At 43.1% G+C, this 17,526-nt stretch overlaps 1 protein-coding gene across 1 annotated transcript in view; it reads right to left on the bottom strand.

The window, feature by feature from the left end:
* The window catches only part of LOC141083600 (TNFAIP3-interacting protein 1-like), a 63,214-nt gene that overhangs the window by 23,404 nt on the left and 22,284 nt on the right, over positions 1-17,526 (bottom strand). The window contains 4 exon segments of the mRNA XM_073567942.1: positions 718-812; positions 2,769-2,963; positions 16,427-16,495; positions 17,274-17,374. Coding sequence (XP_073424043.1) covers positions 718-812; positions 2,769-2,963; positions 16,427-16,495; positions 17,274-17,374 — 460 coding nt within the window.

Raw genomic sequence — 17,526 nt, 5'->3', positions numbered from 1 at the left:
GCGGGTGTGTGATGTAGTGACGTCATCGCGCACTGGCTGTGAGCCAGGAGCAGAGAGGACTGAGGGCGGCGCCGGCCCTGATGCAGAGCGGCTTACTGGGCTGGGGGCGGGGCCTCTGGGGGTGGAGACCTGAAATGATATTCACTGCTTCGCAGTGAATATTCATTTCTCTTTAGCAGCGGGGACAGGGGCTCCTGCCTCCTGACACCCGCTGCTGCTCCGCTGGCAGGGGCCCCCATAGCAGCTGCATGGTGTGCGACACACCACTGGCTGGGGGCCCCTGGAGCAGCGGGGGCCCTAGGCAACTGCTGGCCCTGTATGCCAGCAGGTGCCAGGGCCCACCAGATGCCAGGGCCCACCGGAGAATCCTCCGGTTCTCCGGTGGGCCAGTCCGACGCTGGACATTAATAACCCCCAATCAACAAATATAAGGAAATGGCTCGTAAAAAAAAAAAAAGCACTAGAAAAGTTCCCCTGTGCATTCCATGTTGTCATGTCTCCCTCTACTGGTCGTTATAATGTAGTGCACAAAGGCGCCATTACTAAAACATTTCATCACTAAGGCTATGTTCCCATGAGGAGTTTTTAGTGCTGCGTATTTTAGAAAAAAAAATTCAAGTAATCTTAAAGGAGTTGCCCAGAATTAAAAAAAAATAAATAAAATCTGTAAAGTGTTCCCCTATAAACCTCAGTCTCTTACATGCGATGTCTTCTCACCTCAGGTCTTGTTCTGTCTGGTGTCTCGGATTCCAGTGGTCCTCCAGTTTAGAGCGCAGGTCCTCATTCTCCTTCCTTAGCTGCTCGCACAAAGTCTGCACGATACGACATAGAAAAGGTTATCGGACCCCACTTTCCCTTTAAAGCTGTAGGCACTACACACGGTTACATGGGCCATAAAATAAGACAGTGAGTTTTGCCTAAACTAAGGTTCACCCATCAGTCATTAAAAGGTAGTTTCATCAAACTTTGCATAAATCAGTAGTACAAGCGAATATAAGAATCTTAGTATTATATCTCATCTTCTTTCTCCACTGACGAGCCACTTCTAAAATGACCATTCGCTCTGAAAAACAACTCAAATCTGTCTTTGTCAAAGCAAGATAAACTGCCAGCTAAGTGAGGTGTCATGATTCAGGTGCGCGCAGCACAAGAGAAATCGGAAAATGGAGTTGCAGATTCAAGCAACTGCTTTAGATCAATCCAGAGCTGGATTCGCAGTTACACTACTAATCCAGAGCTGGATTCGCAGTTACACTACTAATCCAGAGCTGGATTCGCAGTTACACTACTAATCCAGAGCTGGATTCGCAGTTACACTACTAATCCAGAGCTGGATTCGCAGTTACACTACTAATCCAGAGCTGGATTCGCAGTTACACTACTAATCCAGAGCTGGATTCAGTTACATTACTAATCCAGAGCTGGATTCACAGTTACATTACTTATCCAGAGCTGGATTTGTAGTTACACTAATAATCCAGAGCTGGATTCGCACTTACACTAATAATCCAGAGCTGGATTCGCACTTACACTACTAATCCAGAGCTGGATTCGCAGTTACACTACTAATCCAGAGCTGGATTCGCAGTTACACTACTAATCCAGAGCTGGATTCGCAGTTACACTACTAATCCAGAGCTGGATTCGCAGCTACACTACTAATCCGGAGCTGGATTCGCAGTTACACTACTAATCCGGAGCTGGATTCGCAGTTACACTAAAAATCCATAGCTGGATTCACAGTTACACTAATAATCCAGAGCTGGATTCAGTTACATTACTAATCCAGAGCTGGATTCACAGTTACATTACTAATCCAGAGCTGGATTTGTAGTTACACTAATAATCCAGAGCTGGATTCGCAGTTACACTACTAATCCGGAGCTGGATTCGCAGTTACACTAAAAATCCATAGCTGGATTCACAGTTACACTAAAAATCCATAGCTGGATTCACAGTTACACTAATAATCCAGAGCTGGATTCAGTTACATTACTAATCCAGAGCTGGATTCACAGTTACATTACTAATCCAGAGCTGGATTTGTAGTTACACTAATAATCCAGAGCTGGATTCGCAGTTACACTACTAATCCAGAGCTGGATTTGCAGTTACACTACTAATCCAGTGCTGGACTCACAGTTACCCTGCTCAGATCTGCTGCATAAAGTCTTCCATGTTACTGTTACTGCTTCGGTCTCATGTGCTACAGATTAAAACAATAAGAGGAAGCCCTCATGTCAGTGTGTCCCATGTATTGGAGACATCACTGCAGATAGTTTTCACTCACTAGCTCAGGGACAAAAGAACACTAGAGACGGAGCCTGCAGGGGCAAAACTAGTGAAAAATGCAGCACACAAGTTATAATAATACGGGCAGCACGGTAGCTCGGTAGGTAGCACGGCAACCTTGTAGCACTGGGGTAATGGGTTCAAATCCCGCCAATAACATCTGCAAGGAGTTTGTATGTTTTTGCTGGGCATTTGCTCTCCTGTCTGTCAATCTCCATGCAGGCATAAGAAAGAATAGGGCTTTCGGTTCAGGGCATAGAAGCTATTGGACAACGGCAAAAGCAATAGATGATTGGAAGGAAGTTCCTGCACCTATAGTGCTGGCTAAACACTTTGATATCTTTTCTTAACGCTGGCGATATTACACTGATTTGTCAGATAAAAGCTGACTTATTGCCATAATCGCCCCATTCCTTCTTACACATCGTTGAGCTTGGTAGATGAAATTGGACACAGAAATAACAACTCTCCTGTACCTGTAACACCGATGTCCGCTGCTCGTTCTTGTGCACTTTACTTGCCAGCCGATTAAACTCCAGGGCCAGGCGGCTCATGTGATTGATAAGCTTGTTCTGGTCAGATTCCTCAGCGAACATACTGAGCGAGTTCTCCATACGTTGTAGGTGATGATGGAGATTGTCATTGTCATGCTGTGTACAGAAACCAAGGCTCTACAAAAAAAGAAGAACAGGAGTAGGTAACAGGGATTGGACACAATTAAAAATACAAACAAACATAAAAAAACCCCTTGCGTCCTTCTAGAAAACAGCACCACACCTGTCTGAAGGTTGTTGCTGGTATTGCAGTCTATACCAACCATTTTACTGGAGATGAGCTGCAGTACCAGAATCAAGCTATTGTGGTCCATTGTTTAACCTCTGACGGCCATTTCCCCAAAGTCCACTGCAGGGAACCGAATGAGAAAGTGAACTCCGCTCACCGGCGCCAACATCCAATGAGCGCCCAGACAGCGCAGCATCGCCCCACTTCTGCCGCCGCAGGTCTCCTGAAGCAGCAACTGCCTCCTGTGACCCTGACACCCCCCCCATTTTCGTCCCAAATTTGGGAGGACAAAAAAAAAAAAAAAGTGCGTCTTATACTCCGATAAATGCGGTATTTAACCCCTTGGTTAAAACAAAAACAAACTACATTTGATGGGTATCCACACGGCTGTTATAACCTGGTGAATGCAGGTAACAAGTTACTTAGTAGTAAAGTCAATGTTATAAAAATAAAACAGGATTAATTTTTTCATACTTGCTCCGGTTTAAGAAAATATATAAAAAAATTATATATATATATATATATATATATATATATATATATATAGCAAAACTTAAGAGACCACTGCACAGTTTTATAAAAATCAGCTTCTCTCCATGTCTGACAGCCATTCCATTCCAGTGTCAGTTGAATTCCAACCAGAGTGCACCTCATTCTACTTAATGTGCTTCTGATTAGGTGATCACCTGAACCAAATCTTATTTAACGACCGAAAGTATAAAAAACCCTGCTGTGGTGTTCACAATCATCTTGTAATAGGACAAGCTGGATGGCAAAACAAGTGCTAGTAATATCCCAAAAGTAATAGGAATGAAAAAATAACTTTTAATCATGCCAAAGGAGTTGAAAATAAAGATCTTGAGTGAGGAAAAGAAGGGCTCAATTCTGGCTTTACTGGCAGAGGGATACAGTGAGCGTCATGTTGCCTCCATCCTTAAAATTTCTAAGATGGCAATCCATTACAACAAGGTCAAGCAGCAGACACTGGGGACAACAAAGCTACAGACCGGCAGAGGGCGGAAACGACTCTCGACTGACCGGGATGACTGTCATCTTATTCGAATGTCACTCAGCAACTGCAGGATGACATCAAGTGACCTACAAAAGGAATGGCAAATGGCAGCTGGGGTGAAGTGCATGGCAAGAACAGTTCGTAACAGGCTCCTAGAGGCAGGGCTCAAGTCATGTAAAGCTAGAAAAAAAGCTTTTCATCAATGAGAAGCATAGGAGAGGCAGGCTGAAGCTTGCCAAAGACCATAAGGATTGGACCACAGATGACTGGAATAAGGTAATCTTCTCTGATGAGTCTAATTTTCAGCTTTGCCCAACACCAGGTCATCTAATGGTTAGACCAGGAGAGGCATATAAGTCACAGTGTCTTAGAACCACTGTGAAATTTTTGTGGAGGATCGGTTATGATCTGGGGATGCTTCAGCAAGGCTGGAACTGGGCAGGTTAATCTTTGTGAAGGACGTATGAATCAAGCCGCATACAAGGTTCTCCTGGAAAAACAGTTGGTTCCTTCTGCTCAGGCAATGTTCCCCAACTCTGAGGACTAGTTTTTCCAGCAGGACAATGCGCCATGCCACACAGCTAGGTCAATCAATGTGTGGATGAAGGACCACCACATCAAATCCCTGTCATGGCCAGCCCAATCTCCAGACCTGAACCCCATTGAAAACCTCTGGACTGTAATCAAGGGGAAGATGGATAGTCACAAGCCATCAAACAAAGAAGAACTGCTTAAATTTTTGTACCAGGAGTGGCATAAGGTCACCCAAAAGCAGAGTGAGAGACTGGTGGAAAGCAGCCAAGACGCATGAAAGCTGTGATTAACAATCATGGTTACTCCACAAAATATTGATTTCTGAACTCTTCCTGAGTTAAAACATTAGTATTGTTGTTTCTAAATGATTATGAACACTTTACACTCCACTGAAACTGCCCTCACTAAAGTCTCTAATGATCTGCTAACAGCTAAATCAAATGGTCATTACTCCATGCTAATTCTCTTGGATCTCTCTGCAGCATTCGACACTGTGGATCATCAGCTCCTCCTCACTATGCTCCATTCCATTGGCCTCAAGGACACCGTTCTCTCCTGGTTCTCCTCCTATCTCTCCGACCGCTCCTTTACTGTTTCTTTTGCCGGTTCCTCCTCCTCTCACCTTCCCCTTACTGTTGGGGTTCCTCAAGGATCGGTTCTAGGCCCCCTCCTCTTCTCCTTGTACACTGCCCCTATTGGTCAAACAATCAGTAGATTTGGTTTCCAGTACCATCTCTATGCTGATGACACCCAATTATACGCTTCTTCTCCTGACATCACGCCAGCCTTTCTAGAAAACACTGGCGATTGTCTAAACGCTGTGTCTAATATCATGTCCTCACTATATCTGAAACTGAACCTGTCAAAGACTGAACTCCTGGTGTTTCCTCCCGCTACTAATGCACCTATACCCGACATTGCCATTTCTGTGTGTGGTTCCACTATTACTCCCCAGCAACATGCCCGCTGTCTTGGGGTCATACTTGATTCCGAGCTTTCCTTTGCCCCCCACATTCGATCACTGGCTCGCTCTTGTCATCTGCACCTCAAAAACATTTCTAGAATTCGACCTTTTCTTACTTTTGACTCTGCAAAAACTCTTACTGTTTCTCTTATTCATTCTCGTCTCGACTATTGTAACTCTCTTCTAATCGGTCTCCCTCTTACCAAACTCTCCCCTCTCCAATCTGTCTTGAATGCTGCAGCCAGGATCATATTCCTCACCAATCGTTACACCGATGCCTCTACCTTGGGCCAGTCATTACACTGGCTACCCATCCACTCCAGAATTCAGTATAAACTTATTACCCTCACCCACAAAGCCCTCCATGGCTCAGCACCACCCTACATCTCCTCCCTTGTTTCAGTATACCACCCTACCCGCGCCCTCCGTTCTGCTGATGACCTTAGGTTAGTATCCTCAATAGTCAGAACCTCCCACTCCCGTCTCCAAGACTTTACACGTGCCGCGCCAATTCTTTGGAATGCACTTCCCAGGTCAATACGATTAGTCCCCAATCCCCACAATTTTAAGCGTGTCCTGAAAACGCATTTATTCAGACTGGCCTATCGCCTCAACACATTAACCTAACCTATCCCTGTGTGGCAGAGCCAAAAGTTTTACCATAACCAGGTTCCCAGCATCATGTTCCCACATGCTTTATGCATCCATTAGCCCTCTGTGTCTGTACTGTTACACACTTAACATTATGGCTGGTCCATACAATCAGAGCAACTGTTACCACCCACCTTTCGTGTCTACCTCTTTCCTCATAGACTGTAAGCTTGCGAGCAGGGCCCTCACTCCTCTTGTTTGTTATAATCTACTGTATGTGATTATTGTTATGCTGTAATGTCTATTGTCTGTACAAATCCCCTCTGAAATGTAAAGTGCTGCGGAATATGTCGGCGCTATAAAAATAAAATTTATTATTATTATTATTATGAACTTGTTTTCTTTGCATTATTTGAGGTCTTAAAGCACTCTTTTTTATTAATTTGTCGATTTCTCATTTGCTGCAAATAAATCAAAAATTTTTTAGCTTTAAATTTTGGTGACATGTCAGTAGTTTATAGAATAAAACAATAATTTACATTGTACTAAAAAAAAAACCTATAAAGAGAAAAGTCAGACAAACTGAAAATGTTGCAGTGGTCTCAATTTTTGCCAGAGCTGTGTGTGTGTGTGTGTGTGTGTGTGTGTGTATATATATATATATATATATATATATATATATATATCTCGAGCAATAAACCATGAGAAAATATGTAAAAAATACAGAACAAGGAATATTTCACTGGACAAAAAGAAGTCACACATTTTCATTGTGAAATAGTGGAAAAACACAGTTCCCCCAATAGAGAAGGTGCGGTGACACTAAACCATATGAAAAATACATGGACAGCTGTTATCTCAAGAAATGTGCATGTACATGCGGCATGCTTTATTAATTTAGACAAATAAAGGGACATTTTTGGATAGATCCCTTTAAGAGACCCCACAGCTTCATTCATTTCATGTCTCATTTAACAATAAAACATTAAATTAAAACAATTCTAGAATTTTGGGACTTCAAGGGGAAAACGACAGGTTCTCATCGAGAGCTGTGTGTGACGTGTCATCATCCGTGTTTTGCTGCCCCTAAAATCTGGAGCATTTTTAAACTGTCTCAGGTTACACTATTCATTGCCCCATATGTAAAAGTCGGCGCTTTAAAAAAAAAAAAAAAAAAAATGTACCAAAAATGTATAATCCCGTATGGTAAAAAAGTCAGAAACAGCAAAGAATAGAAACCACAGAATTGCTGTTTTGTTTTTTTCAGTCGCCAACTCTCCAGCAAATATAACTTGAAAAGCTTTAAAAATGCGACACAAAACCCACAATATTCTAGATAAAAGCATCAATTCAACAAGGAAAAAAACAAGTTCTTACAGAGCTCCATAGACATAAACAACAACGAAACACCCCAATTTATATGTATTTTTTCATTTTTGGTTCTCAAGTCCTCAGACAGTTCTCTTCTTCTCTTTCTGTTCTCCATGCTTAGTGTGGCACACACAGACACACAATGTAAAGATTGAGTCAGATTCTTCCCTTTTTATCCCATCTAAGGTGTGATTTTCATGTTGCCCACACCTGTTACTTGCCACAGGTGAGTGTGAACGAGCATCACATGCGTGAAATAAAGTTGTTTACCCACAATCTTCAAAAAGTGTCAACAAGTTTGTCTGAACCATGTTGGGGGTTGTTTGTGAAATTATGCCCAATTTGTCTCCCCCCCCCCCTTTGTTTTTTATTTTGTACCAGTACACACAAAAGGAAACAAATGTGTATAACAAAAAATGCGTAACTACAATAACTTTCTGGGAGAAAACAAATTTGGTATGGACTTGAACAATCATGCTGTTAAGTCCTTTACCACATAATGAACAAATTAATAAATAAAAGAAGGCTTTTGTCACCAAATCTGAGTAATATAGAGAGACCCTGATGCCAGTGATGTGTCACTTACTGGGCTGCTTGCAGTATTTTTCTTAAAATTGTGTTATCAGAAGGAGATTATCCCTATAGGACTAGTCCAACCCCGTCCCCATCACTGATTGGCAGCTTTCGACCTACGCACAAGGCACACAGAAATCTGCCAATCAGTGGTGTGGGCGGAGTTATACAGAGCTCAGCATTCAGAGAACTGCTACATCTGCGGCAGATAAAACATGGTTTTTACCAAAGCTACAGAAAGCAGCCCAGTAAGTGACAGATTACTGTAATCAGGGTCTCTGGCTCTACATTATGCTGCTCTCAAATAGCTAAAAGCTGAGGACAGATTCCCTTTATTCACTCACAGCCCTGCTTTCCCAGCTCTATCACAGTGCAGACTAATATCAGAAAGCTTCAGATCGCGCTGACTACAACTTCCAGCTTCTAAACCCATCGTTATGAGTCACAGACACAGATCAAAGGAAACGCAAGAACAAAAAAAGCTACAAGATTGCACAATAAGGAAATATGTCCTGGACGACGACTTACACAATGCAACGCCGGCCGGTAAAAAGGAAACAATCACCAGAACAGAATGTTCCTGCGATCACACAAGGGCCGCATCATGGGCCACATATGACGGAAAAAAAGCATTAATATAAAAAAAAAAAAAAAAAAAAAGTTATTTCATTCGCATTATTCTGAGCCAGAATAACCTATTCCTCTGCTCTACGAGGGTTCTGGTTTATTTATTTTTTTTGCTGGGAAAGCTGGGTTTTCTTTACTGCTTCCATTTTGGGGTCCTGAAGACTTTATGATCACATTTCATTCCAAAGACTGATTCTACAATTTTGATTATAATATATATATATATATATATATATATATATATATATATATATATATATATATATATATATATATATATATTTTCCAGGTCATGTTAACTTTTTTTTTTTTTTTTAAATCATATTTTGATAGTCAAATTTTTGTAAAAATCGGATTAACTTAATTTTTTTACATTAACATATCTAGAGTTTTCTCGCTCTTTGCTCTTTTTTCTTACAACCACTGATCACTTAATTGCTTATACAATACTGTAAAACTGCATTCTAATGTACAATTACCGGTCTCCTAAAAAGTCCAGCCATAATGGCGGTAGCCCCCCATCTGACAGAACAACCCGTCCACACGTCACAGCTTCCCAAAAAGAAACGTACGTCGTGTGTCTTTAAAGGGTTAAGAGTACTGCCTAGCCTCCCCTGCACCCCAGACAAAGCCTTAACAGAGGATCTGTCCTCACTCCCGACATGTCTGTGTTAGTAAATTCTTGCATTCCCCCATGACACAATTAATAATAATAATAATAATAATAATAATAATAATAAATTTTATTTTTATAGCGCCGACATATTCCGCAGCACTTTACATTTCAGAGGGGATTTGTACAGACAATAGACATTACAGCATAACAATAATCACATACAGTAGATTATAACAAATACCAAGAGGAGTGAGGGCCCTGCTCGCAAGCTTACAGTCTATGAGGAAAGAGGTAGACACGAAAGGTGGGTGGTAACAGTTACACTGATTGTATGGACCAGCCATAATGTTAAGTGTGTAACAGTACAGACACAGAGGGCTAATGGATGCATAAAGCATGTGGGAACATGATGCGGGGAATCTGGTTATGGTAAAACTTTTGGCTGTGCCACACAGGGATAGGTTAGGTTAATGTGTTGAGGCGATAGGCCAGTCTGAATAAATGCGTTTTCAGGGCACGCTTAAAATTGTGGGGATTGGCAACTAATCGTATTGACCTGGGAAGTGCATTCCAAAGAATTGGCGCGGCACGTGTAAAGTCTTGGAGACGGGAGTGGGAGGTTCTGACTATTGAGGATACTAACCTCAGGTCATCAGCAGAACGGAGTGCGCGGGTAGGGTGGTATACTGAAACAAGGGAGGAGATGTAGGGTGGTGCTGAGCTATGTAGGGCTTTGTGGGTGAGGGTAATAAGTTTATACTGAATTCTGGAGTGGATGGGTAGCCAGTGTAATGACTGGCACAAGGTAGAGGCATCGGTGTAACGATTGGTGAGGAATATGATCCTGGCTGCAGCATTCAAGACAGATTGGAGAGGGGAGAGTTTGGTAAGAGGGAGACCGATTAGACGAGAGTTACAATAGTCAAGACGAGAATGAATATGAGAAACAGTAAGAGTTTTTGCAGAGTCAAAAGTAAGAAAAGGTCGAATTCTAGAAATGTTTTTGAGGTGCAGATGACAAGAGCGAGCCAGTGATCGAATGTGGGGGGCAAAGGAAAGCTCAGAATCGAGTATGACCCCAAGACAGCGGGCCTGTTGCTGGGGAGTAATAGTGGAACCACACACTGAAATGGCAATGTCAGGTATAGGTACATTAGTAGATGGAGGAAACACCAGGAGTTCAGTCTTTGACAGGTTCAGTTTCAGATATAGTGAGGACATGATGTTAGACACAGCGTTTAGACAATCGCCGGTGTTTTCTAGAAAGGCTGGCGTGATGTCAGGAGAAGAAGCGTATAATTGGGTGTCATCAGCATAGAGATGGTACTGGAAACCAAATCTACTGATTGTTTGACCAATAGGGGCAGTGTACAAGGAGAAGAGGAGGGGGCCTAGAACCGATCCTTGAGGAACCCCAACAGTAAGGGTAAGGTGAGAGGAGGAGGATCCGGCAAAAGATACAGTAAAGGAGTGGTCAGAGAGATAGGAGGCGAACCAGGAGAGAACGGTGTCCTTGAGGCCAATGGAATGGAGCATAGTGAGGAGGAGCTGATGATCCACCGTGTCGAATGCTGCAGAGAGATCCAAGAGAATTAGCATGGAGTAATGACCCTTTGATTTAGCTGTTAGCAGATCATTAGAGACTTTAGTGAGGGCAGTTTCAGTGGAGTGTAAAGAGCGGAAACCGGATTGGAGAGGGTCGAGAACAGAGTTTTCTGAGAGATAGCGGATAAGACGGGAGTGGACCAGGCGTTCCAGGAGTTTAGAGATGAAGGGAAGATTAGAGACAGGTCTATAGTTAGCGGCACAGTTTTGGTCGAGGGATGGTTTTTTAAGTAGTGGATGTATGATGGCATGCTTACAGTGGGGCAAAAAAGTATTTAGTCAGTCAGCAATAGTGCAAGTTCCACCACTTACAAAGATGAGAGGCGTCTGTAATTTACATAATAGGTAGACCTCAACTATGGGAGACAAACTGAGAAAAAAAAATCCTGAAAATCACATTGTCTGTTTTTTTTTTCATTTTATTTGCATATTATGGTGGAAAATAAGTATTTGGTCAGAAACAAGCAATCAAGATTTCTGGCTCTCACAGACCTGTAACTTCTTCTTTAAGGCTGTGTGCACACGCTGCGGATTATGTGCGGATTCATCCGCGCGGATTTTGTAAAATCCGCAGGTGAAACCGCAGGTCAAAAGACCTGCGGTTTTACCTGCGGATTGCTCTGCGGTTTTGCCCTGCGGTTTTTCATCTCCTCAATGGAGGATATGGCAAACCGCAGGAGAATCCGCAGAAAGAATTGACATGTCAATTCTTTCTGCGGATTGAAAACCGCAGATAATCCGCGCGGAAAATTCCGCACCGTCTGCACTGCGGTTTTTGATTCCCATAGGGAATCATGGTACTGTACACCGCAGCAAAAACTGCTGCGGGTCCGCAGCGGCCAAAACCGCTGCGGAACCGCAGCAAAATCCGCAGCGTGTGCACACAGCCTAAGAGTCTCCTCTTTCCTCCACTCATTACCTGTAGTAATGGCACCTGTTTAAACTTGTTATCATTATAAAAAGACACCTGTGCACACCCTCAAACAGTCTGACTCCAAACTCCACTATGGTGAAGACCAAAGAGCTGTCAAAGGACACCAGAAACAAAATTGTAGCCCTGCACCAGGCTGGGAAGACTGAATCTGCAATAGCCAACCAGCTTGGAGTGAAGAAATCAACTGTGGGAGCAATAATTAGAAAATGGAAGACATACAAGACCACTGATAATCTCCCTCGATCTGGTGCTCCACGCAAAATCCCACCCCGTGGGGTCAGAATGATCACAAGAACGGTGAGCAAAAATCCCAGAACCACACGGGGGGGGACCTAGTGAATGAACTGCAGAGAGCTGGGACCAATGTAACAAGGCCTACCATAAGTAACACACTACGCCACCATGGACTCAGATCCTGCAGTGCCAGACGTGTCCCACTGCTTAAGCCTGTACATGTCCGGGCCCGTCTGAAGTTTGCTAGAGAGCATTTGGATGATCCAGAGGAGTTTTGGGAGAATGTCCTATGGTCTGATGAAACCAAACTGGAACTGTTTGGTAGAAACACAACTTGTCGTGTTTGGAGGAAAAAGAATACTGAGTTGCATCCATCAAACACCATACCTACTGTAAAGCATGGTGGTGGAAACATCATGCTTTGGGGCTGTTTCTCTGCAAAGGGGCCAGGACGACTTGATCCGGGTACATGAAAGAATGAATGGGGCCATGTATCGTGAGATTTTGAGTGCAAACCTCCTTCCATCAGCAAGGGCATTGAAGATGAAACGTGGCTGGGTCTTTCAACATGACAATGATCCAAAGCACACCGCCAGGGCAACGAAGGAGTGGCTTCGTAAGAAGCATTTCAAGGTCCTGGAGTGGCCTAGCCAGTCTCCAGATCTCAACCCTATAGAAAACCTTTGGAGGGAGTTGAAAGTCCGTGTTGCCAAGCGAAAAGCCAAAAACATCACTGCTCTAGAGGAGATCTGCATGGAGGAATGGGCCAATATACCAACAACAGTGTGTGGCAACCTTGTGAAGACTTACAGAAAACGTTTGACCTCTGTCATTGCCAACAAAGGATATATCACAAAGTATTGAGATGAAATTTTGTTTCTGACCAAATACTTATTTTCCACCATAATATGCAAATAAAATGAAAAAAAAACAGACAATGTGATTTTCTGGATTTTTTTTTCTCAGTTTGTCTCCCATAGTTGAGGTCTACCTATGATGTAAATTACAGACGCCTCTCATCTTTTTAAGTGGTGGAACTTGCACTATTGCTGACTGACTAAATACTTTTTTGCCCCACTGTAAATGAGGAGGGAAAAATACCTGAAGAGAGAGAGAGGTTAAATATTTTAGTTAGGTGAGGGGTCACAGCAGGGGAAAGGGACTGGAGGAGATGTGACGGAAATGGGTCACTGGTGCAAGTTGTTGGGCGAGAAGATGCAAGGAGCCTGCTTACTTCTTCTTCTGTGACTGGTTCAAAATCAGAGAGTGAGCTAGATGCAGTGGGGGAGGAAGGACAGTGCATGGTATGTGGTGATTGGGAGATAACTTCCTGTCGAATCTGGTCAATTTTTTCTTTGAAGTAATTGGCCAGATCGTCAGCTCGGAGCTCCGTGGTGGGGGCCTGTACTCTTGGGTTGAGTAGAGAATGAAAAGTGTCAAAGAGACGTTTCGCGTTATTGGACAGTGAGGTGATGAGGGTGTTGAAATAGGTTTGTTTGGAGAGGTGAAGGGCAGTGTTGTATGTTCTAAGCATAAACTTAAAATGGATGAAATCTTCGTGTAGATTGGATTTTCTCCACAGACGTTCGGCGCACCTGGAGCATCGCTGCAGGAAACGTGTTTGCACCGTGTGCCAGGGTTGTCGCCGTCTGCGTTGTGGTGTTCTATTTATAGGGGGTGCAAATTCATCCAGGGCACTTTGAAGTGTTTTATTGAAATGCTTCAATGCAGAATCAGGACATGAGAGGGAGGAGATAGGGGCCAATGAAGACTGCAAGTTCTTCATAAGTTTCTGGGTGTTAATGGCCTGTATGTTTCTATAAGTCTGGACAGTGGGGGTGACCTGAGCAGCCTGGCAGTTCTTTATAGAGAATGAAAGAAGATTGTGGTCAGAGAGCGGGAGAGGGGAGTTTGCAAAATCATCCACTGCACAAAGCCAAGAGAAGACCAAGTCGAGGGAATTTCCGTCTTCATGCGTTGGAGAATTAGTAAGCTGCGAAAGGCCAAACGAGGAGGTTAGAGATAAAAGGTGAGTAGCAGATGGGGAGAGGGGAAGAGCAATGGGGATGTTGAAATCGCCCATGATGAGGGTAGGGATGTCACAGGAGAGAAAATGTGGAAGCCAAGTGGCAAAATGATCCAGGAACTGATGGGAGGGGCCGGGAGGACGATACACCACCGCCACTCGCATGGAGAAGGGGGTGTAGAGTCTGACGGCATGGACCTCAAAAGAAGGGAAGACAAGTGAGGGTACTTGAGGGATAACCTGAAAGGTACATTTTGGTGATAGGAGCAGACCAACGCCTCCACCAGCTCTATTGTCTGATCTTGGGGTATGAGAGAAGTGAAGCCCCCCGTATGAAAGAGCAGCAGCAGCGGTAGTGTCTGACTGCTGGATCCAGGTTTCAGTAAGAGCCAGGAGGTTAAGAGAATTAGAAAGGAAGAAGTCATGGATGAAGGAGAGTTTGTTACACACTGAGCGAGAATTCCAAAGTGCACAATTAAGAGAGACAGATGGCATGCAGGGAATATTAATAAGATTAGAGGGGTTTCTGAGTGTAGCAGTCGGGGGGTTTGCCTTTCTATAACATGGGGGACCAGGGTTGGGAGCAATGTCTCCTGCGACTAGGAGAAGGAGGATAGAGAGAGTGAGCAGATGGTTAAGTGATTTGTGAGAGCGTCTCTGATGTAGAATGGTGGGACTGACTGGATCTGTGCAATTTAACAACGTGAAAAGAGCGTGAGTGCTATACATAGGTGAGGAAAGAAGCGAGGGGCCAATATGGATGGAGTGTAGAGAGTTAATGCCAGGGCGGTGGATGTGTGTGAATGCAGCGGGCAGAATAAAAATTACACAAATGCATATGGTATATATTTGTTGTACTCCTAATGTACAGGGAGTACATGTATATAAATGTCTTACCCGTCTCCTGCCCTGTCTAACTGCCATGTTATAACTGCCAATAGTACTTTGATACATGTACTTCGATTACATGTGCATAAATGCTCCCCCTAGCTAGGTCTGAATATATAGGAGGTTAAGGCTAAGTTTTTTTTTTGTTTTTTTTTGGGCTCTCTCTCTCCTCGTTAATTAATCACACTAAATTGAGACACCAGGACCCAATAAAAGGTTGTGGTCAAATAAACACATGTCCAGCACTACATGGATCATAAAGCACTTCGAAAAGTTTCTTGACCTCACAACATAAGGGGACAAGCAGAGTAAGTTGAAAAAACTATATACCAGATATAAGCTTGCAGAGTTGAAAACACAGAGATAGCATTCAGGATTAACTGCTTGCTGACATTGAATGGAGACACAGGAGTGGATTCAGAGCAGAGATTGGAAAAGCTGGTTACCAGATATAAGCTTGCAGAGTTCTGGAGTGTTGTTTCCTATCATTCCACATTGCGTCGTTCCTCTTTTATTCCTCCTAGAATCTGGAAATAACCATTCTTCATGTCCAAAGGGGCGTGTCCCTGCACAATTTGGCACAACCGGCACTGATTGGACAGTGATGGGGGCGTGTCTCTACAAAAGTGTAACTTGTAACACCCAGTTGTCCACACGTGACATTTTTTGGTGGAACAGCGCAACGTACCGTTACATGTCACTTATAGAGTCATCTATGTAATAACCGGGAGGTAGGACACCGATTGCCCTCACGAGTAGAGCCCACTGATTAAAGAAGCCCCTCTAAGAAATGTTCCTGGGATAGTCTAAGTGAAAAACTAAATGCCAGTACCATGAGTCAAGCCCTGGTGGATTATACATATAACCCTGATTCCGGCACTGTATCACATATTGGGCTGTCTGCTGCAGTTTTTATAAATATCGCAGTTTTACCTGAGCTCTGTATAACCCCGCCACACCACTGATTGGCTGATAAATTTATCAGCCAATGTACAGTGTGCACAGAAAGCTGCCAATCAGTGCTGGGGGCGTGGTTGGACTACTTGGCAGCAGGTTTACTAGTCCTCTAGTGATAATCTCCTTCTGAAAAGTGATTTTATCAAAACTAAACGCAAGCAGCCCAATAAGTGATACATTCCCAGAATCAGGGTCCCTACAGGATACTGCTCTCAGATTAGGTAGCAGAAACCTGCTGATCGATTCCCTTTAAAGAGTTTTTGCAAAGTTAATTCATTTTAGAAAATAAATAAATAAATTAGATCCATCAAGAAGGTAACGTTGGGTGTTGGGAACTGCCTAACTAGCTCAAAGTTACAGAAGATAGAAGCAAACGCGTTTCAGAAAAGTAAAATAAAATCCTCTGGTGCTACACTCACCGACTGATGGGATTCAGGAGTCCTCGTCTTCTCACAAGGGTCCACGATGTCAAATTCTGATGAAGATCCCTAAAAGAGAAAACTTTACTAGGACTCTGTTTTGGAGATCCGCTATAGTTGGGGGCCACAGGCTGATAAAAGACCAGTCAAATAGCTAAGGGTGCTTTCACACTGCATTTTGGCGCCCGTTGTTGGACCAGATGGGGCTTACAACCAAACCCTCCTGCAAAACAGTAATATTAGAGGCCAGTCAAGCCCCTTGAAGAACGAGGCCCAATTGCACATGAGGGCCTACAAGAACTTCATTTTCCCCAAAAATTTTCTTCCAGCAATTCACCAACCGTAACTTTTTTTTTCCTTCGAAAATGACAAAGTTGATTTTAGGTCAGCTTCAGAACAGCACTTACAAGCTCTATAAAAAGAACCTGTAAGCACTGTGCATGTTTGGCTTCACTGCTAAACAACAGGCATTAAACAATAACATTTATAAAAAATAAATAAAAAAAAAGATTTTTTGGTACTCCTTGTAAAATCTCTTTCTTGCTGCCTTCATTTGGGGACACGTCCCCCCAGTAAAAAGATTTTTGGTACTCACTGTGAAATCTCTCTTGTAGCCTTAATTAGGGGGGGGATACATGGTCGCCCGATAAAGCACCCAATAAAAGAGAGATTTTATGACGTGTACCAAAAATTCTCTCTATTATAGATCCCATGAAGGCTAGCAAAAACATTTCATCCATTCGATGTCGAGATAACCTCATATTGTACACGTATGTGATAAATGCAGGGAAAAATTAAAAGGGCCTCTGTATGCAAAGCAACATTTTACGCTACAAAAACCACTTACACTTGCTGGGTTTTTGGGTACGACCGTGATGTGAACATCAGATTCTGTGTCCTTTATGTCTGACAGCTCAACGTGCAAAAAATCTTCGGCTTTTTCCTGCACTGAAACGTAAAGGAAAACTATAAGTAAGTACACCCGCAATACATAAAATCTAGACAAGTTATAATACCACTCACATATTTTCAAAAGTATGTGTGACGTATAAAAGGATGATACCGACTGGCTGATCTGCCCCATCATCAGCATAAAAAAT

This window comes from Dendrobates tinctorius, unplaced genomic scaffold (assembly GCF_039654945.1).
Source record: "Dendrobates tinctorius isolate UK_male_01 unplaced genomic scaffold, ASM3965494v1 ptg000020l, whole genome shotgun sequence".
In the NCBI taxonomy this organism is placed as follows: domain Eukaryota; kingdom Metazoa; phylum Chordata; class Amphibia; order Anura; family Dendrobatidae; genus Dendrobates; species Dendrobates tinctorius.
This window is presented reverse-complemented; position numbering and strand designations above follow the sequence as displayed.